Source organism: Erigeron canadensis, chromosome 4 (assembly GCF_010389155.1).
Source record: "Erigeron canadensis isolate Cc75 chromosome 4, C_canadensis_v1, whole genome shotgun sequence".
In the NCBI taxonomy this organism is placed as follows: domain Eukaryota; kingdom Viridiplantae; phylum Streptophyta; class Magnoliopsida; order Asterales; family Asteraceae; genus Erigeron; species Erigeron canadensis.
In genome coordinates, this window is record NC_057764.1 from 31,159,397 (window position 1) to 31,181,750 (window position 22,354).

At 34.0% G+C, this 22,354-nt stretch overlaps 3 protein-coding genes across 4 annotated transcripts; 1 reads left to right on the plus strand and 2 right to left on the minus strand.

Moving 5' to 3' along the window:
- Positions 1 to 1,519: 1,519 nt before the first annotated feature.
- Positions 1,520 to 3,547, plus strand: LOC122597392 (1-aminocyclopropane-1-carboxylate oxidase homolog 3-like). Its single transcript, XM_043769990.1, has 3 exons — positions 1,520 to 1,972; positions 2,517 to 2,894; positions 3,284 to 3,547. Exons 1-3 carry the CDS (start codon positions 1,520 to 1,522, stop codon positions 3,545 to 3,547), a joined length of 1,095 nt encoding a protein of 364 aa, XP_043625925.1.
- Positions 3,114 to 6,861, minus strand: LOC122597972 (zinc finger protein VAR3, chloroplastic-like). 2 transcript variants are annotated; one of them, XM_043770567.1, is made up of 6 exons: positions 6,351 to 6,861; positions 5,780 to 5,897; positions 5,375 to 5,703; positions 4,741 to 4,878; positions 3,916 to 4,014; positions 3,114 to 3,824 (listed from the first exon to the last, which is right to left on the minus strand). In XM_043770567.1, exons 1-6 carry the CDS (start codon positions 6,749 to 6,751, stop codon positions 3,659 to 3,661), a joined length of 1,251 nt encoding a protein of 416 aa, XP_043626502.1. In that variant the 5' UTR covers positions 6,752 to 6,861; the 3' UTR covers positions 3,114 to 3,658. The 2 variants fall into 2 exon arrangements, with proteins under 2 accessions (XP_043626502.1, XP_043626503.1); XM_043770568.1 differs by having other exon boundaries at positions 3,710 to 3,824; positions 3,927 to 4,014.
- A 12,425-nt stretch (positions 6,862 to 19,286) lies between these two features.
- LOC122597393 (F-box/kelch-repeat protein At3g06240-like) lies at positions 19,287 to 20,409 on the minus strand. Its single transcript, XM_043769992.1, has 2 exons — positions 20,336 to 20,409; positions 19,287 to 20,028 (listed from the first exon to the last, which is right to left on the minus strand). Exons 1-2 carry the CDS (start codon positions 20,407 to 20,409, stop codon positions 19,287 to 19,289), a joined length of 816 nt encoding a protein of 271 aa, XP_043625927.1.
- Between the last annotated feature and the right edge of the window lie 1,945 nt (positions 20,410 to 22,354).

Consider the following 22,354-nt stretch of genomic DNA (forward strand, 5'->3'; position numbering starts at 1 on the left):
AAGGTTTTTGGAAATCCTTGTTTTTAATTGTTGGGTGTTACAAACAGACAATTCCAAAACATTCATCCTTTTACAATTGACTGAAAAATATAATTCAAAGGGATTAATCACTCAAAACAGGGGAACTTAATCATTCAAAACATTCATCATTTTGAGTATGCCTTTAACGAAGAAAAACAAAACAACTTATGGTGATTTATATTTTAATTTTTTATGCTGATCATAGAATAAACCTTGATTGAAGATTGAGTTGAAAAAATTGATGGGAGAGTGTTTGAGCATTACAATCAATAGTTAAGGTTGGTTTAATATATAAAAATGGGAGTGGCTTTGAAGGTTAAAAGAAAATTAGGGATCATTGGAAAACAAATGGTTTGTGTGAAAAAGTTGTTTAAATCGGTTGAATTAAATGGCTGGGTTTGTTAAGGTCCGCGTGTTTTTAAGATGTGTATTTTATTCTTATTTTATAAAAAAATAAGGTTGGTTTAATATATAAAAAATAAAAGATCAATATTGTTAAAAAAAATTATGAAGATGCCACATGGATAAAATCCTCCGTAGCAATTTTTTAAAATAACTTTAAATTTGCAAAAGGCTTTAAAAGACTTGATTAACTACTCTTTTAATAATTATATATATATATATATATATATATTTTTATCACAAACTATTCAAATACTACTCTTAAATTAGACAAATGCTTAGATTGAAATCAAGGACTTTTAAAAATACTCCAAATACCCTTCATCCATCCACTCGATAAATGTGAAGAACGGTACTAAAATCCGAATGACAACATCCAAAGTAGAAACATCCGTTTAGCAATGGACCACAACTCTATTGGTTTGAAAAACATCAAGTAAAATAACTCTTAATGCTGTAATCTTCGGGTTATGGGTCTCGAGAGCAAAACTCTATTGGCTTGAAGAGAATACTATTATTATGCCAATATCAATTACTCGTAACTTACAAAATGTCAAAAAGTTATGTCTTATTTTAACTTTCAAAATTTTATTATATTATTCAATGTGTTATATAATAGTTAATGAAATTTATATCATTAAAAAACACATTAACATCCCCTCCATATATATATATATATTTTATATTAAGTATTATATAATATATAATCAAAGATAATTATGAGCAAAGTTTTTTTTTTTTTTTTAAAAAAAACTTTATCAAAATAGGGCATCTGGGACAGATATATATATAATTCTTTAGTCTTTTTAAGACTAATTCTCGTGTATTAATTGTTGCATTATGTGCAATGTGCTTTACCATAAGAACAAAACATTTTGCATGAGGAGAATATACATCGTCATTTTTCTTAAGATTATGTCATGCCGGCCTATTATACATCATTGTCATATTTTCCTTGCTTTCTATGAAGAACGTACATACCTATCCGACAATGTCAATTAGCATATATATGTTGAGATTACTATTGTTAGAACTCCAAACTTAGCCATACCACCACAACCGTAGTCTTCTCCAACGCATTACTATAGTCACGTTCATGGCCTCAATTACAACAGAGGGTAACTATGATCGTATAATAGAAGTAAAACAATTTGATGAATCAAAAATCGGTGTAAAAGGATTAGTAGATTCGGGTGTTAAAACTATCCCACGCTTCTTCCATCAACCACCAGAGAATCTCCCTGGTCCAAATCTTAAGGACCGACCCTTGATGACCATACCAGTCATCGACTTGTCTAGAGAAAGGTCAACTGTCGTTGAAGAAGTAAAGCGATACTCTTCCTCACTCGGGTTTTTTCAGGTCATTAATCACAGTGTTCCATTACCAGTTATTGATAATGTGGTTAATGATATGAAGAAGTTTTATGAGCAACCTATGGAGTATAAAATGCAATATTACCATAGAGATGCACAGAAGAAAGGAGCAGCATATTATACCAATTTTGATTTGTATCAGTCTCAAGGTGCGAGCTGGAGGGACACATTTCAGGTAAGAACCTTGAGAATCTTGTGGTATGTTTAGTCCAATGGTTTTGCTTTCGTAATCAAGAAATGGGTGTCGAAATGATCCCATTTCAAGGAAAGTCTTGCAATTTGGCAAAATCTCATCGAGATTTGCCCTCAGACTTCCCTGCTAGTTGTTCTTTTTATGTTTTATCTACCGAATCATATAATTTCATGCGAAATTCTTGCATAAAAACTAAAAATGTAAAAAAAGGCATCAAAAAAATACCTTTTCGTGTTTTTTTATTAACGCCAAAATCACAAGTAAATGCATGCAAGAATCCTGCAAAAAAATATTATCTTACAAGGAATAAGCCATTATAAATTGCAAGCATGGAAAGTTGAGGCTGGACATCATAAGCTAGTTAGGCCTTGCAATTTGTTCGGTTAGATTGTGGAATATTGGTAAGAGTTGGTTCTTAGGCAAAATATTGAATTGGTTTTTTGCCCCTCAAGTTATTCTCTTACTTTATTGCATACATTTTGTTGATGTCCCGCCCGTTTATAATTGGATGTTCATATTCCTACAGGTGAGATTGTCACCCACAGAGCCAGAATGGGATGCAGTTCCTGGGATGTGTAAGGCACCACTGCTGGATTGGGACAAGGCAGTTGTGGGATTAGCAAAACAGCTGATGTCAATTTTATCTGAAGGTTTAGGATTAAAGAGTGACAAGTTGAATGAGATGTTGTGTTACGAGCACAGGTTATGTGCATCCCATTATTATCCCCCGTGTCCGGAGCCAGAGCTCACAATAGGTATAGGTTCACACACAGACCCATGTGTGATAACATTGCTGGTGCAGAATGAGATTGGCAATTTATTGCAAGTCAAGTGCGGTGAAGATTGGGCTTATGTTGAGGCAGTTCCTGGTGCCATTGTCATCAACATAGGTGACCTGCTTCAGGTACTTTGATGTAGAGCTAACAAAATGGGCATATTATATGAAAGGACAAAACGGATCGAATCGGGTTGGCCAAAAACGTAGGTCTTAATGATTTATTTAAATATGATTGCATAAAATATATTTTTTACAGACAAATTGATTCTTCTAACAAAATAATGAGATATGCATTATAAATACACTTAAGGAGACTTAGGACCCATTGACCCATATATGTTCTAGTTAATTTAAATTTAGCAACTTGACCCGTTAATAAAATAAACATACCAGGATTCATAAGTAAATGGGCAGAAATTGCTACGTTTACTTCTATGTCATGTGAGTCTCCTAAACAAGATCTAAAATTGTATATAATCATCATATAAGGTGTGCTATTGAATATCATACCACAGGTATTATCTAATGATGAATACAAAAGTGTGGAGCATAGAGTATTGGCAAACCCTACTGATGGTGCACGTGTTTCTGTTGCTACTTTTTTCAATCCAACCAACGTACAGATGATACTAGGACCATTCCCGGAGCTAATATCTGCGGAGACACCGGCAGCTTTCAAGGAATTTTTGTTTGCAGACTACCTCGGAAGGTTTTACACAAGGGAGCTTGATGGAAAGACATTAGTCAATTTCTACAGAGCTGATAACACGAAAACTTGAACTCATATGATTACTTTTATGCAAATTATGACATGTATTTGTTAAACACAGTGATACAGTATTCACAAAAACCAAGTTGTAAGCTTCAGTGAAAAGAAGTAATGCAGAACCTTATATTTCATCTTGTTCTCTATTCATTTCATGGTCAATCCAACCACCACCTGTTTCATTGTTGTAATTGTAGTACGCCTCATAGCTTGAAATATTTAATGCTTTTGGGCGTTTATGATCGCATTTCAAGCATACAATGTTTCTTTTAAAGTTTATGTAGTTGCATCTGCAAAAAGAAGCAACAATCTTACGTGAATCCAAAGCCACGGAAAGAAAGGGGTGAAATAAGTATTACAGGAATCTGGAAGGGAACTCACGAATCACACACCCATTCCCCAGGATTGGTTTGCCTCTTCGGTGGATTCGTTTGGCACTGTAAACACCTTGAATTCTTGGCATAATTTAGAAGGCTGCATCTGTCATAATTGCAAAGTACAAGAGTTAACTAATTAGAGGTGTCCATTTCGACACGCTAACTAAAACTGGATCAAATTAGGCAATGAAGAAATATATTGTTGACACGTTGGCCCTACCCAGCCCATTTAAAGCTGCAGTTATACGTTACCTGTTTTGACCCTAACCGATTTTTTCACCCTAACCGATTTTTTCACCCATAGCCAAACTACTTAAATTCTGCCAACTCTACTGATATTATACACCAAAGACAGATGTGAATTCAGTTTGACAGCTCTTTATTCAAAATAATAATATGAAAAAAACAAGTCAAAAATCAATATCGATATTTCTGCTTTTCAAAATTCAACCTCATTAAAGCCACATAGTCGGGAATGCATTTCTTTGAACCAGTTTATAAGCAGTGGAAGATACCAAGATCAAACACATGACTTGTAGCTGTATATTACGAACTATGCAAAGTAACTTTGTTTTGTGGTTATGTAGACTTTTGTGAAACACTTTTTTTATCTGCTTTTCAATTTCTTTATCAAGAAATGCAGAAGCAGATAGCAAAGGCTTTGCCAAAGGGTGGAGATATGTATACCAACTTTTATAGACATACGGCAATTTATGTTTAATAACACCAAATGTACAAACTGGTGGTATGGTAAAAGAAGCAATGTATTGTACATATCCCCACCATTTGCCAAAAGGGAACACAGTTTAAGATCTTGAGGATATGATACCTCATACACAGCCAATCTCCCTTCTTCAACTGAACTTGAACCGGATCCTGTTTGTTCCTTGATCTTTGAAGTCTTTCAAGGAATGGGCCATTACAGCGCATGCAATTGACATTTCCAGCAAGGTTCAAAAACATGCATCTGCCAGTTTTTTATTCATCAAAAATCTGGACATCAACTATGTCGGACTATTTTACGTAACCACAGCAAGAATACCGAACAATAGATCAATTGAGGTGGGAAGATGGGCGGACCGGATAACTGGTCAAACAGGGTTTGGGTTGAAAGTTTGAAATATGCATTCATAAGTAATAAACTAATACGAGTAATATAAACTCTAGATTGACTGGGTGATCATGCAATTACTTTTTTTGTCCAATCTTTTTATATATAATTGATGCTATCATTTCGATTACGGAAACCATACTATAGTAGCACACCCTAAATTTTTGAAGATAAGTAATTAAGAGGTTAAGCATAATATTAATTTTTCCCAGCTTTGAACTCAATTGACATTTAGACTCATTTTCTTTTTAGTAAAACCTAACAAATTAAGTATTTAATCCATTCATGAATAAATTGGTCAAAAATTCCAACTCTTAATGAAAAGCAAATAAAAAAGGCATTCTTGAATTACCTGGGGCAATTCCAATCGCCTTGGGTTGTAGGAATGGATGATTGGTGTTCTTGTTGTAGTCTTCGACTTCGCTGGACAGAAGAGACCTGTTTTGAAGAATCATAATCGACTTCTTTCTTGCTATATTTAACCATATCTTTAATCAAACTTCTTATTGCTTCTTCGAGCCTTTTGTTCATTATCCGATTGTCATCCTCTGACGCAGTGATATGATCAAGACCATACGCGAGCACAACACGCATGACATCAACAGTATGGCCACCGTCATCTTCACGTGCCTTTACATACGCTCTATCACAGTTTCCCCTCAAAGTGCAGGAGCTACAGACCTGCTAACACATTCGTTATTCAATACAAACTAACCAGAGTTTTTCATCATACATTCAAAATAAGAGTCGTATATACATTTCCTTCATCAATGCCCATCTGTGCCCTTAGCCGTTTCCCAGAGTTCACAACTTTCCTATCTATACAGGGACAGCCAGATCCTGCAACTGTCTTTATGTCTTTAGCAGAGAAGTAACTGAACAAAAATCCACAATACGTATATATCAATATACATCACTGAGTCGTGAGGCTATCTATCCTTACGAATATATTACAAATGGTTCTCGTTGCTCCTGTATCTCAACCGCAACTAATCTTGTTACAAATGCATATATTGCATAAATAAGCAAATTAAACTATCAATTGTTTCAATCAAATTATACTACTTTCAAGATTCTACTGCAATTGTAAACATAAGTTTCATATCCATTTCAAGTTTACATCTTTGTAACTAACATAAATACCCAATACCCTCTTTATATCGTTTACTTTTAGCTCGCCACATGAAACGTGAAACGGGCCAATCTATGAAATGGGTCATTTTCAGATAGCATGATCAATAAACAAACTAAAAAAACATTTCACACAGTAATTTCATCAAACACCTGGTCTGCATAAAACCAAAACCCAATAAAAAACCCTACATTACCTCATAAGATCAGGCCGATCACGGGCAAAGTTAAGACAACAAGTCCGAATTCGGTTACAATCTTTCCCATCAACCAACCCATTGTTTCGAAACGGATTCGCCACACCATCAAAGTACCCAAATTTCATCAATTTGTTCATCAACAGAACCCACTCTGGCCAACGATGCGAAACCTGAGCATCCGAAGACCCGTTTTCAACCGGGTGTTCAGTTTTCGGTGGATATCGAGTTGGATAATAATTGTTAATATTGGGGTTTGATGATTGTATGTTTTCGCATTCATCCAAAATGAAATCTATTGCTGGGTTTGAGATTTGGGGTTTGTTGTGTGTGTGAATGTGAGAAATTGATTTGGGGTTTTTGGGTAACGATTTTAGGGTTTTGGTTAATTGTTTAAGCATTTGTTAATTTTGTTAGTATTTGATTGTTAGGAGCAAAATCAGGTTGGCGGGAAAAAATGAAGTTCACCTAGGAATATTTTGTTGAATATTTTAGAAAAATAAATGAGAAATCTGATCCTAGATGGCGTCAAACGAAGAAATATTGAATTTGAATACATTTATTTTTCTTAAACTTTCATATATAAGTTGTATAAACCATCTAAATTAATTAACTTATATCATTTTTATCGTATTTAAAGTTTTGTAATTCATATTTTTATTTAAAGAATTGAGTTTGATTTTTAAGGAGGACAAATTTTTTAAGTTTTTCCGTCAAATACTTGTAATGATCTATATATAGTCAACATTTTGTTGTTTAAGGTACGTACAGGAATTTACCATTATACAATAAATTTTCATGATTTCGTGTCCCGATTAAATGCTCAAATAGAAAATTCATATTGTTGTTTTATTTTATATTAAATCTTCATATAAAAATTAATCATACAATATATGGACAATAGTTGTACAAATATATATAGATAAAGATAAGTAAAGAGTTAACGTAAAAGAGTCGACATCATTTGATTCTATATCGGCGATAGTATAGAACTTTTCGTTAGTTTATGCATAAATGCCAAAAGGTTATTCTTCCAAGCACAAAACTTTGAATTGGTCTGCTCATATACTAGAAACAGTACTCTATCTAGAAAAATACACACACCAAATGACATGTATGAAATTATTAAAATATAAAATCTAACAAAAGTAAACAAATTCCAAATTTCCACGTTTTAGAATAGAAGAAGAAGATGCTTTGACGCATGACACGTCACATTATTTGACAAAGCGTTGAACACATCAACATTCGCATGTCACTTAAATCGGTTCAAGTCTATCGACAACACCATCTTTGAACAAATGTAAGTCGGACAATGCGTAATAATCATCGACAATAAACTAGTTAGCATATTGATATTAGATTAAACGTTTTGTTTCAAGTACCTATTTTTACCATAATTGACAATACTTGATTAGTGAGGATATGATCTAATAGAATTTGTTAGTAATTGGCCGGTGTTAAGACCTTAAGTTTACACGTTAGGCAGTCTTTCGAAATGAATGTAAAGTTTAACTGGTACTCTTATTAGATAGTCGTAAGGTTAAAACAATTCAAGTTGCATTAGGTACCCTAGAGATACTCACGATTTTCCCTTTGTCGTAAAACTAAAACAAACGCTAGCTAGGACAAAAGAGAGGATTGTCAATTATATCTCCGGCATCATATCAACGTCATATCATTTATTCATATATTATGGAGTATGGACATATCATCATCACTCTATGTCACTCTTACTCAAATTCATGGGTGTAGAAATGATACAAATTTAAAAGGGAAAATTACCTAAATGGTCAATTTTAAATATGTATATCTAATTTTGGACACCTAAAAAAAAATTATTTATTTAGTCACATATTTCTTACCATCTAACACTCTTAGGGGGGTTTGTGTTTGCGTTTCCACAATAGATTATGCATTTAAAAACTGCGTTTTGAAAAAGCATGTCCCTACCTGTTTTTTCAAAACTGCGTTTTCTCTCTAATTAAACGCAGATAATCACTTATTTTGTCAAACACATTTTTTGATTATTTGCGTTATACAAACCCAATAATCAAATAATCAGTTTAAAACTCAATCACAAACACCCCCTACTAAGAATTAATGATATCCAATCAAAACATGACAAAAAGTCATTAAAATAGTTCCACAATGTCGTACAAACTTTGACTTAAATATTTGTTAGTATAAATACTTATTTAGTTTCTTCTACTCATATTCTATATTTTCTATACATAAAAGATATATTTTATATACATTAGTACTTTTTTAGATAAAATGGTTGATTAATTGATTAATATTTATTATTGTCTCATTTTTTTCTACATATATTTTAACTTGCTTGTAAAAAGTTTTCGTTTATTTTTGTTTTAGTTTCATTTCTACCAAATATATTTCCACAAATGAGTTATTTCAAAGAAATAAACACAAATAAAGTTTTTATTATTTGTGATGACACAATAAGAAGTTTAAAATAAATTAAAGTTTTAGATTCTTTAAAGAAATCATAAAATGTTTAAAAAATAATTTTATTTTTTTATTCATTTTAAACCTTTTAAACTTGTTTTCTTATCAAAACAAACAAAAAAAATACCTTAATTATATTTATCACTTTCGAATAATTCATTTTTGGATATGTATTTTTGATTTAAATAAAACCGAAATTGAAATAAATCATAGCTCTCTATGTATAAATGAAAATATATATGCATATAAAAAGGACACTAACAATTACTAATCAATATATGGACTTGCATGTTTTGATTACGTAGATTATTCGATCAAATATAATAATTTGTAAAAAAATGTATTTAAAAAGTATACAAGAGAATAAAAAAACTTAGTTAAAAAAGTAAAAGATAAATACAATAAAACCAAACAAGAATGGAGAAAAAAGTTTATATATAAAAAAACACATTATATATTTTTATTAATAGGATAATATAACAAATTAGTACATGTATGACTCCAACAAAAACACTTGTTAACATTTAATTGACTATTAACATTTCTTACTAATAAGGGTAGGTGGTAAGAATCTTATGACTATTGTGGTAAAAATTTTTATAGGTGTCTATATATGGACATAATCTCTTAAATATGACTATCGTAGTAATTTTCCCAATTTAGAAAACCTTTTAACATTTCAATGCTTTTCAACAATGCATGAATAACAAAAAGCGGTAGATTGATAGGAACTGTTTGATCCCATGTACCGAATTGGTACCCACATAACCCCCAGCAGGGATAGTGTCAAGGTAATTCAACCACTTAAAAATATAGTAAAGATAATAATGTAATTGGATTACGTATTTTTTATGTATCGGCTAGTTGTTTCTTATATTTTTGTCAATAAAACTTTTCGGTAGTGGGACTTCCACCGCTACCCATGCTCTCGGATTGACTGTGCTGGTGACGTGATCAATTTTTACCGAACGATGAAGAGGCATGTCGCTAAGTCTAATTATCACTGCTGTTCAAAAAAAGTAAAAATAAAAATAAATAATAAATAAATAAATTTAATGGCAATGAGAATAGATAAAAGTGTACTCTTTTGAACACTGTGGTCTGTGGCCCAGGTCTCCTAAAGGAGTCAAAAGTCATATTTTAGCTAGTTTCGGGAACAGTAGTAGAAGGCAGGGGCCTTTGAATTACTCCGTATTTAGATTAGTATTTGACTTTTGACAATCTTATGGTTCTCGTATATCACACTTGTAATTTGTGAGAATTTGTTTAATCTTTCTTTACCTTCAAAATTTTTTAATAGCTTTAAGAATTGATATTAATATAAATATTGCAAAAAAATCAGAACATAAGGCAAAACATTACAATTACAATATAAAGACAAGCATTTTAACACAATAAACATTTTCAAATACATAGATGCAAATTTGTAATATGCTTCTTAGTGCAATTTATTAGATATATATGATTCATAGACATAAATTAAAATTGGACATTTGGACCACTAACATTACGACCAATCAAACCAGTGACACCAAAAATAAACCTTAAAAGTTTGGTGAACCATACCTAGAAATCGAATAACACATGGTAGTAGTTGGATAGGTATTCAACAAATTAGATTGGGCTGCTTCCAACCAAATATTCAAACAGTCAAATTAGGCCTTTCCTTTGAAAATGATTTGACTATGAACGTGAATATGAATACGACTATAATATGTAACGAAACTATAAATTGTGATTATTTTTCTATGGTCTTAAACAATAATCTAATTAAGTAATTATCTAAAGCATAGAATTATTCAAGAAGTTAGGATAAGTACATACATATCTTCCATTTCTTAACTTGAAAGACCGTTCAAAACAGCCATCCCTTCCCTTATCCTTAAAAAAAGAAATCCACTAAATTCAAATAGATAAAAACTAATTTAGATTTCTTATTGCTTTGACTAATAAAATAATAATTATAAAGACTCGTGTCCTATTTTTCTCCCTCTATATTTCCACGCATAAATACCCCCATATATCGAAACAGAACAATATATACATTAAACGTATAAAATCGTGAGAGCCAAAAATACACAAAGAAAAAACATGGAAGCCTATAGCAACAACAGCAACAATGATGAACAAGAAGAAAGTGTTTCTAGTATGGTTCCTATTCATATTCAAGTGAAAAAGATAAAACAAGAGATAGAGAAGACAACACATCTTGTTGGTATCGAGCAGTCGATGGAGATCAAATCGGTGTTACGAGAGTTTTCTAAGTCTCAAAAGCGTTGTCGCTCGCCTTTGGGAATTTCTGACCGGCCTATAGGAAGTTGGTAGATCTTAAAAAATGATTATATCATCATTGATATATATGTGGGTGAAAAGATCGATCGATGCATAATTATATATGCATATGATAGGGGATCTTTTTTCTGTTTTATTATGTGGTTCTTAATTAGTGGGATCTAATTAATTTATATCATGGTATGTAGATGTACATATGATTTTTTGATTGGTGGAATATATTAAACATGTTAACCAAGAAGAAGTATTCTTACATCTCCTCCATTTATATTTAGTTTTGACAAAATATATTTATAATTACTTTTAAGAAGCAAAAAAGAATTAAATATTTAAAAAGAAAAATTCAAAGAAGAAACCGATTAAAAAAAAAACGTCAAGAGAAAACTCTAAAAGCCACAAAGAAATAAAATACTAATAGAATAAAACTAAAAGATAAAAAATGCAAATAAACTAAAAAAAAATATCAAAAAGGTATATGTAAAACAAATATGTTCAAACACATAAATATTACAGAAGTCATAAAAAAAAATATACAAAACATATATATAAAAAAAAAAAAAAAAAAAAAAAACTATACCAAAAGTTGACAAACAAATGTTAAAAAACAAAATATTAAGTAAGTAAAAGTTAATTTATTTAATTTATACTATATTATAAAGCAAATTTCCCCTATCTAAATTTTAAGTTTCAACATTTACTTTCTCGCTCATTTTATATATTTTATATTTATTTAAAATAACTATATTATTCTTTCCCTCTTCTCAAATATCAACCAATCATATTTTTTCTCTCTCCTCCATAAATCATTTATTCCTCTAATTCATTCAAAGTCTTTTATCTCGAAAACCATAAATCGATAAATTATAAAAATTATATGGGTGTTCATACAATTTCGTGCTCTTTCATTAGAGATGTCATTCGATATACTTTCGACTAATTTTTAAATATGAGGGCGGAGTCCGTACGGCTAAGACATTTGGCTATGACTCTCTATAACCTATCACACTCTATGGCCTATCACCCTACCATCTCACCGTCGCAACGCGCGGGTACTTGCTCTCTTTTTTTATAAAGTATAAAACTTTTATGGTTTAAAAGGAAGTACAATAGAATATAGGAGGGAGCAGAAAACCAAAAAAACATATAGCAAGCGGAAATAAGATAAATAATGAAGTAAAATGTAAAATTCTGAATCCTTCAAAAACTAAACCAAAATAAAAAGAAAGAAAACAAAGGTGGGGAGTTTAGAACCCCAACCCTAGATATAGAAAGCGAGAATTAAACAAGTTCCCACTAAGAGTCACTTTGTTCACATTTTGACAAATTTTATATTTATCATAAAAACGCATAAAAAAACAAACTTGTCACTGTTCATAACTTTCGGCATTAATGAAATTACAATATGTTAGATATTTTATTTCGTGCAATTAACCTGACATTTACATAACAAGCACACATATAATCACAAATTTGATTTGCTCATCATACAACCTCTCTCTTTATATATATATATATTCCAATAACAATATGTACCAAATCAAAAACAGTATTAGGAAAACGAAAAAAAATAGAAAAATTTATGGAAAAATTTAAAAAAGCAGGCAAAATATTAAAATTCATAAAAAACATTAAGGTTTATAACAAAAATTAAATTTCCTTAATACCGCCAATGATAACAATCATATTTTAATGATAATTAATTTTGAATTGATGCTCCACTCATTACACAATGAAAAGTAGGGATGTGCATGGCTTAAAACCCGACCTGAACCGGGATGACCCGTGACCTGCGAGAGCATGAAAAATGAAACCGTGATCCGGCCCGTGAAGGTTAGGGTCGGTTCGGGTCGGCTTGGGTTTGGGTGGGTCACGAGTTTCCTTCACAATTTTTCTTTTTTTGGCTTCATCCGACCTCACCCGTTCAACCTGTGACCAGTGAATGCACTAAAAATGTGACCCGTGACCAAGCCCGTTAGGGTTTCGGGCGGGTCAATTCAGGTCGGTTCCAGGTTAAACGCGGATTTCCAAGTCTTTTGTTAAACCCAAAGGAAAAGTGACTTAATATATCTCCAAATATGGGCCAATATATCCAATATGGATACTATTAGAACATTCTTAAAAGAAAGTGAAATAAGTGGTGAAAATAGTCATGCCCAAAACTAATTTAGACCCGACTCAAAACTAAACCTGAACCGAGTTTGGTCAACGTGATAAAAAAAACAGATTTGACCAGATATTGACCCGTATGAAATCGGTTTTGGTCAAAGGTAGACCAGTTTATTCTACTTCTCTAGTAGTATTTTTTTTTTTATCACAAGCAACACTAATGCAATGATAATATTTTTTAGTTTTTTTTTTTTTTTTTTGCATTCTCTTTCACTTTTTTTCCCCTTTTTCATTCCTTACTTTGAAACAAGCACACCCTAAATATTAAGAGCTTAGAATATGATTAGAGTTAAGACTTCCAAGTAATGAGTAAGCTACAAATCCTAAAAACCACCTGAACCAAAGACAACTATTAAAACCATGTTTCATTATTGCGGACATCGTATTCCATTTTTGTTGTCTATTGGAATGTTTATAAGTGATATTAGGTTTTGTAAGGAAAAAAATTTTGTTTAGTAATTATGATGATGTTTAATTATCTAGACGTATAGTGAAAGTCAAGATGGTGATGAATTTTCAAGTGTTTGAGTAATTGATTTAATTGTTATTTGAAGTGAAAATAATTGATTTAGAAGTGCAAAGGGTTAAAGGGATGGAAATGGGTGATTTAAGCATTGAATAAACATAAATAGGCACGTGGAGGACTAACGACATCTTTTAACAGCCATCGTTAGTTTATACCAAATTTGCAAAATGTTTTGAAAAAAAGATCAACAATGCTAGTAAACCTGAAAAGGGATCAAGCCTGCAAAACTACACACAAACCAACAGCCCACAGGGACCAAAACTGCAGTTAACTCTAAAATAAAATAAAATAGTCCCACACATGTTCTTCCAAATGAAAAAACACAAGCTCATGGTCTTCTTCCATATAAGAAAGTCATAACCCATTCTATACACACATGACACATCAAAAGATAATTACAGGAAAACAATAATCAATTCAATACGCCCAGAGATACTAGCGCAGTGGCCACCAATTCGGTCGCCAACAACATTAACTGGTGATCGAATTAAGTGGTCACAGAAGGTTTGGTAGGTGCTACCCAAACAAGACTCTCGACATATGATATAAATTTGACTTTGTCATCATGATTTCGAGGCAAAAAATCTTTGAAATATTTAACCTTGGCTGCAACCGGATCGTATAGAGCCAAACGTTCACAGATGAAGGTTTGGAAAAGGAACTCGTTGTTTAACGTAAACCCGTATCCATATGAGTAACCAGTAAATCCTGAGAAGACGCGGTTTTTCACCCACGATTCAGCCACACCATGCTCATATAGGATATCTATTTTTAGTTATTATCTTGGATCAATATTCTATTTAATTAGTGGCTATCTTCTCCTTATTAATAGGAGCTATGTATGGGATGTATTGGTGTGATCCCTCTATTTAGTCTTTGTAATTCTTTCATATCGAGTATGAGAAATCACCAGATCTTCTTCTCCTTGCAATTTTATATGGCATCAGAGCCAAAAACAACCATAGTTTAAACCAATGGCAGGAGACGACGATCAAACCAAAAACAAAACGGTGAAGGTCCTAGCGGTGGTTCTAGCAGTGGAATCACATATGAGTCACCCTACTACCTTCATCCTTCCGACTACCCCAAACAACTTCACGTAAATGAAGTCCTCACAGACAACAACTTTGCCGATTGGAACCAAGAGATGACAAACTTCTTATTTGCAAAAAACAAAATGGAATTTGTCGATGGGACGATCAAGAAACCTGAGAAAACTGAGAAAAACTACATGCTGTGGATGCGTGTTGATGCTATGATAAAGGGATGGTTGACAACAGCCATGGAGAAAAATATACGCAACAGTGTCAAGTATGCAGGAACAGCATCAGAGATTTGGGCAGACCTGAATGAACGTTTCGGTAAAGAGAGCGCTCCTCGGGCGTATGAATTGAAACAGAAAATTGCTTCTACTCGACAAAACGGCGCTTCCGTGTCAACATATTTCACCCAACTACGGTCCATATGGGATGAAGCTCAATCCATACATCCTTTTCCACGTTGTTCTTGTGACAAGTGTGAATGTGATGTGGGCAAGAAGATCAATGAACATCAAGAGAAGGAACGTCTTTATGAATTTTTAATGGGGTTAGATTCAGAATTCACTGTTATTAAGACTCAAATTCTGGCAACCAAACCAGTTCCCTCACTAGGCACTGCGTATCACTTAGTGGCGGAAGACGAGAGGCAGAGAAGTATTTCGAGTGAAGGAAGGATACAACCAGAGCCCGCTGCATTCAAAGTTGGACAGAAACGAGATTTCTTAGCTGGACGAAACAAAGAAAAGGAAGGCTCGAGGACTACAAAGGATGGAATTGAGCGATGCACTCAATGTAAAAAGGAGGGTCATAAACGTGAAGGTTGCTTCGAGATAATCGGGTATCCTGAATGGTGGCCTGGGAAGAAAAAGGACAAGGTGAAGCCCAAAGCTGCGTTTGTGGACAGTGAATCGAGCCCTATTCCTGGCTTAACAAGTGAAGACTACCAACTCCTACTGAAACATTTTGTTGAAACAGGTAAAAGTGGAGATACAAAACCCGTTGCAAATATGGCTCATAAAGAAGACGAAAATGGTGAGTGGATTGTTGATTCGGGTTGCACCGAATACATTACTTACTTATCTAACATTCTTTTGAACAAAAGGGACACTCCATTTGAGCCTCCTGTTGTCATTCCAAATGGAGCCTCCATTCCGGTTAAAGGAAAAGGAGACTATGTTCTTCCAAGAGGAGCAAAAGTCAATGGGGTTCTTTATGTTCCAGATTTCAAATTCAATCTTCTTTCTGTCAGTCGCCTCACTCGCGATCTTCAATGTTCCATATCATTCTTTCCTGATTTTTGTATCATGCAGGGCTTACAAAGGAGGAACTTGATTGGTGCGGGTAAATGCCGAAGGGGACTGTACCGAATGAAGATGATTCAAGAAAGAAAGGCGATGACTACTACAGTTGAAACGTGGCACAAAAGACTTGGGCATGCTTCAAAAGGAAAGCTGAATAAGATGGATTTTCTCAAAAGTAGTATTGTTGATTTGGGTAATTCCTGTGATTCTTGTGCTAGAGCAAAACATACTAGATTACCTTTTCCTTCCAGTTTTATTAAAACTAGTGCTACTTTCGATTTAATTCATTGTGATATTTGGGGAGGTTATCGAATCCCATCATATACGGGTGCCAATTATTTCCTTACAATAGTAGATGATTTTAGTAGGGCGGTATGGGTATTTCTTCTCAAATATAAAAGCCAGGCTAGCCAATGTCTTAAGGATTTTCATAAAATGATTGAGGTGCAATTTGAGAAACAAATAAAAAGGGTTAGAAGTGACAATGGTGGAGAGTTTACCTCCAACGATATGTTAGATTTTTATAATCGAAAGGGAATTTTACTTGAAACCTCGTGTCCTCATACCCCTCAACAAAATGGTGTCGTAGAAAGAAAACACAGACACCTTCTTGAGACGGCTCGTGCATTAAGGTTCGAAGCGAATCTTCCTAAAAAATTTTGGGGGGAATGTATTTTGACCGCGGCTTATGTTATTAACCGTCTTCCATCCAAGATCATTAAAAACAAAACTCCTTTTGAGTTAATTTGGAATAAAAAACCTGAATATGATTCTCTAAGAGTCTTTGGTTGTCTTGTTTATTTTAAAAATACCGACACAAAAGGAGACAAGTTCGAAGAAAGGGGGAAACCGGGGGTTTTTCTTGGTTATCCACCTAGAACCAAAGGTTATAAAATTTTTGACTTACAAACCAGGAAATTGATTGTTAGTAGAGACGTCAACTTTCATGAAGATAATTTTCCTTTTAAGAATCTTCAAGGAAATAATGAAAGTATAACAGAAGAACCAGGAATATGTCACGACTGTCACTGTGAACCATTTTTGACTCATACTGAATCGCGAAATCCACAAATGGATTATAATGATGCTGAGCCCAGTAGTGACTCAATCGGCGGACATGAAAGCCCAGATTGCATTGAGTTGGATTTGATAAATTATGAAACTCAGTTCAATGATGATGGGGCTGAAACAAATGAGTTCCATGAAGCTACAGAACCCCAGATAGAAGAAAGACCAGCTCGAAATAAGACTCAACCATCGAGATTCAAGGATTTTGTGGTACAAGTCCCACCTTCGGTCAACCACCCCGCACCAACATCAAATCAAGTTGCCTCCACGGTTTGCTATCCAATCTCTAGCTTTGTTTCTTATGAAAAATTTTCAACTAATCATAAGGCTTTCTTAACTGCTATCACTAATAATGATGAGCCAAAATCGTTCAAACAAGCCTCACAGGATGTTCATTGGCGTGAGGCGATGCAAAAGGAGATTAAAGCCCTAGAGAAAAATGGAACTTGGACTTTGGAAAATCTACCTGAAGGAAGAGAGCAATAGACTCCAAATGGATTTATAAGGTCAAGTTCAAACCGAATGGTGAAGTTGAAAGGTACAAGGCGCGTCTAGTTGCAAAAGGGTTCACTCAAATGGAAGGCGTTGATTATCATGATACATTTGCACCCGTAGCCAAGCTAGTAACCGTGCGAACTCTACTAGCAGTTGCCGTCAAACGAGACTGGATCATTCACCAACTCGATGTTAATAACGCCTTCTTGCATGGAGATCTCGACGAGGAAGTCTATATGAAAATTCCTCAGGGCTTCTCTAACACCAACAAAAATCGAGTTTGTCGTTTAAGAAAATCTTTATACGGGTTGAAGCAAGCTTCACGAAATTGGTACCACAAGTTCACTACTTTTCTCCAGAGTTTGAATTTCCGACAATCCAAAGCAGATCACTCTTTATTCCTTTATGAGATTAATAGTATCACTTTGGTGGTTCTAATTTATGTGGACGATGTCGTTATTACAGGCAATTGCCTCGACAAGATACAAGAAGTCAAAGAAAAGCTCGACAAGGAATTTAGTATTAAAGACCTTGGGACACTTAAATACTTCCTCGGGATCGAAGTGACCAGAACAAATGATGGTTTGGTTCTAAGCCAACGAAAGTATACCTTGGATATTCTAAAGGATAGTGGGAAATTGGGTTGCAAGCCGAGTGCATTTCCCATTGAACAAGGCCTGAAATTAGACAAGGGAGAGAAAGAACCAAGTGTTGATGCAAATCAATATCGACGCTTAGTGGGTCGACTATTATATCTTCAAGCCACACGACCGGATATTGCGTACTCAGTCAACATCTTGAGCCAGTTTGTGGCTGATCCAAGAAGTAGTCATTTGGAGGCGGCAAATCGAGTTCTTAGATACTTGAAAGCTACACCAGGACAAGGTATTTTACTCTCTCGTGCAGGCGATACCACTTTAACAGCTTACTGTGATTCGGATTGGTTGGGTTGCCCATATACTCGACGCTCACGTACCGGCTATGTTCTACTACTAGGTGGTAGTCCCATTTCTTGGAAGACAAAGAAGCAATCACTGGTCTCACGTTCATCAGCCGAAGCAGAATACAGAGCTATGGCTTCCACGGTTAGTGAAGTCATCTGGGTTCGTTGGTTGCTTAGTGAACTTCAACTTCACATCTCGTCACCTACACCTCTCTTCTGTGATAATCAGGCAGCCCGTCATATAGCAAATAACCCGGTATTCCACGAAAGAACTAAGCATGTCGAGATGGATTGTTACTTTGTACGTGAAAGAGTTGAATCCAAGGAGGTCATTCCAATGGCAGTCGCTAGCAAACTGCAACTGGCCGACTTACTCACAAAGGGTCTTGCAGCAAACCAACTTCAATTTCTTCTTGGCAAGATTGGCATTGCAAATTTACATGCTTCATCTTGAGGGGGAATATAGGATATCTATTTTTAGTTATTATCTTGGATCAATATTCTATTTAATTAGTGGCTATCTTCTCCTTATTAATAGGAGCTATGTATGGGATGTATTGGTGTGATCCCTCTATTTAGTCTTTGTAATTCTTTCATATCGAGTATGAGAAATCACCAGATCTTCTTCTCCTTGCAATTTTATAGCTCATCCATTACCCACACCTCAAGTGCCTCGTTAACTAAACTTAATGCCATTACACAAAGCTTTCCAGCCAAAACCCCTAAGGTAATATTCTTACTCTCATAACAATCAATCATAGCATCTGGAAGAGGTATCTCACTGAACGTCTCCAAACTCAAATCAAATGCCACTATCGTTTCATAGCGTAATCCCCAAGGTAAGGAAACGCCTATAGGAGGAGTCACGTCACAAAGCCAGTGAAGATAGCCAGCATACCCATCCATACAATCTGCATCTTTATGATCAAGCACTTCAACATCCAACGAAAACTTTTGAGTGATTAAATTCCACGAACCTTTTTTGGTACTATACACCTCTACTTGGAGGTAATCTGGAAAGTATGGTCTGTTGATATGTAGATTGAAACAGGTCGTAAACAAAACAAGTTTGTGATCATCAGATTTAGGATCAAACCCAAACCGGAAAAAGATATCAACTTGCGACCAGGTCTCAAAATGTGGTGGCGGGGTGCGTGAAGTATATGGCGGGAGAGTCATTAGAGCCGATAGAGACGGATTCCAAATATGAATGACATAATCATTTTGCCATGATGAAAATCGGCGAGAAAAACATATTAAACCGTTAACAGAGCCAATAACAGTACATTTAGATGGGAAATCAGGATAGGGTAACTTAATGAAACTAGTGGTGAGATCTATACCGGGAGATCTAGAAGGATTCACACTAAATCCATCATTTCTGAAGAAGACCAACAGAATTTCATCATTATTGTTTGAACGTTGATGACCGAGATGAGTTTTAATGAAGTGGGGTTCGGATAAAAGAGCATTCCAAGCTTTAGAGACACGCCTCAGCTGAGTAAGCTGTTTGGCCGGTAACCGGTGAGTATGTTGGCTAAAACATCGTCTGGCATATTAGTCCAAGTCCTCGTGTCCTCTTGTGGAAACTGAGCAATAGATAATTTCTCAGTCGCTTGAATCATGTCCTGAAAAAAGAAAAAGAAATTTTAAATGATACATCTACAATATTATATATCACAGTTTACATTAAAGCAGGATGGATTAGCTGTCCTTCAACTCCCAATGAATTGTGTTTTAGACTTGCATTATTTTGATCCATTATTACACTACTACACTTAAATTAAAAAAAACTAAATAACAATGAAAGATATAACTTCCTTTTAATAAAAGCATAGTATATATTAACTCTACCACTAATCAGAAAGCAACATGAATATGAATATACAGTATAAACATTTATGATAATATATACAACCAATATATTGCAAATAAAAAACTTGCATCGCACATGAGTATTGAGAGACTACAAGTCATGAAACTCAATAAGCTTAACTGTCTAATATTAAGTGATGACGTATAGCACTATAGACCGGAATAACCAGCTTCTAGTCCAACTAGCTAGAGCCCCGGCCCAAGCCTCCAAGTCAAAATTAAATTCGGAATCTAGCCTAACACACAAAAGATAACCCGTGATCAGGTGAAGAGACTTCTAATGCACAAATCGGCCACTATAAATACCAAGCTCAGGTAAGCACTTATTGCACTTGAACTACTTCACATTATAGGTAATCGAAAGGGAGGCCCTTCTCCTTTCTTGATAACACCTATGGGCATGGGCAGAACTATATTGAATATGAATGTTTGTATAGAAACCTATGTGTAAAATCTAGTTTAACATTTAGAAACAAGAAAATACTAATAATTAAACTTCTACACACATGCAGTGTACCTTATTGTGTATATTATACCTATCAGTAAGTCCAAGATCGTTCATAGAGACTATTTATCTAGAAACTAAGTAATTTTAATGTTATTTCTATTGAGATGGTTTCATGATCGTCACTTTGAAGATTTGATTCGAAATATTTGATTTAACTAAATACGAAGAAAAGAAATTCGGTATTATCGGGGCAAAGGTTTGTCCGAAAACGAAAGTGGAAACTGATTTGATTTTCCACAAGTTCCGGTCACATTTAAATTAAGTTCAAATTCTAATATGTTGGAAATAACAATCGAGACTCAAACATACTAGTTTCGTTGCAATGGTGAGTACCACTTGATTCACTTTTATAATTTCCCTATTCAGTTAGTTTGTTTGATTATTTAAATAACAATTATATCTACCGAATTGCTAATTCATTAACACGTTTGATCCTATTATTATCTAAACCTTATACAATCAAAGTTATATAGACACATAAATTATACCACTAAAAACATGGATATATAACAAACCATTCAACAATAAATGTCAATGATTTTAATATTAACATCACTAGAAAACTTTAAATGAATTTCACTTAAATTAAAATTTATGCAACCGTCACATATTGTTTCACTTCTAAGTAAATGACAATCATTATAAAATTCATTATATAAACAAATAATAATAATAATAATAATAATAATATAAAAAAAAAGAGATAAGAATCAAACGGAGTGCCTGCAGTTGATGTAATCGCCTACTGTTGGTGTTCACGAAATCCTCGAATGCGGAAAGCCTTTCTAAGGCTGCGCTCTACGAACTCCACCAAGAAAACAAACAAGGTTTTTCTTTGTTAGTCTTTTACGGCTCCACACTATACGAACAACACCACCTGACAACTTCAATTCGTACAACCCTTCTCTCAATAGATAGTTTTATAATTATATATATATGTACTTGTTTTCTTGACGTGGGGCCCACTTTCGACGAGAGAGGCGGTTGATTGTTTTTTGTTTACTTCCAAAATAGCCTCTTTTTTATTTTTTTAGTATAGCCTCTTTTTTATTTTTTTAGTTTATTTGGTTAAGCTACACAAACCAAAAACACATTTATTTATTCTTAATATATACTTTTCTTAGAATTCTGGAAAAGAAAGAGCAAGAGAGAAAGAGCGTACGAAGAACTGTATAAGGAAACTAGACTCTAAGGAAGACAAAAACGATATATTCATAATTGCTAAAGCTAGGGAGAGAAAACGTAGGGATTTAAGAGACGTCATCTATATTAAGGATGAAAGCGGACGGAGCATTGTGAAGGTGGAAGACATTAGGAAAAGATG

Coding starts and splice junctions, on each gene's coding strand:
- LOC122597392 (XM_043769990.1), top strand. CDS start 1,520: ATGGCCTCAATTACAACAGAGGGTAACTATGATCGTATAATAGAAGTA. Junction 1,973..2,516: donor GCTGGAGGGACACATTTCAG/GTAAGAACCTTG, acceptor ATATTCCTACAG/GTGAGATTGTCACCCACAGA. Junction 2,895..3,283: donor ACATAGGTGACCTGCTTCAG/GTACTTTGATGT, acceptor ATCATACCACAG/GTATTATCTAATGATGAATA.
- LOC122597972 (XM_043770567.1), bottom strand. CDS start 6,751: ATGCTTAAACAATTAACCAAAACCCTAAAATCGTTACCCAAAAACCCC. Junction 5,898..6,350: donor GATCGGCCTGATCTTATGAG/GTAATGTAGGGT, acceptor ATTTTTGTTCAG/TTACTTCTCTGCTAAAGACA. Junction 5,704..5,779: donor TGGGCATTGATGAAGGAAAT/GTATATACGACT, acceptor ATGTGTTAGCAG/GTCTGTAGCTCCTGCACTTT.
- LOC122597393 (XM_043769992.1), bottom strand. CDS start 20,409: ATGGATCAAAATAATGCAAGTCTAAAACACAATTCATTGGGAGTTGAA. Junction 20,029..20,335: donor CTAATCCATCCTGCTTTAAT/GTAAACTGTGAT, acceptor GGTCTTCTTCAG/AAATGATGGATTTAGTGTGA.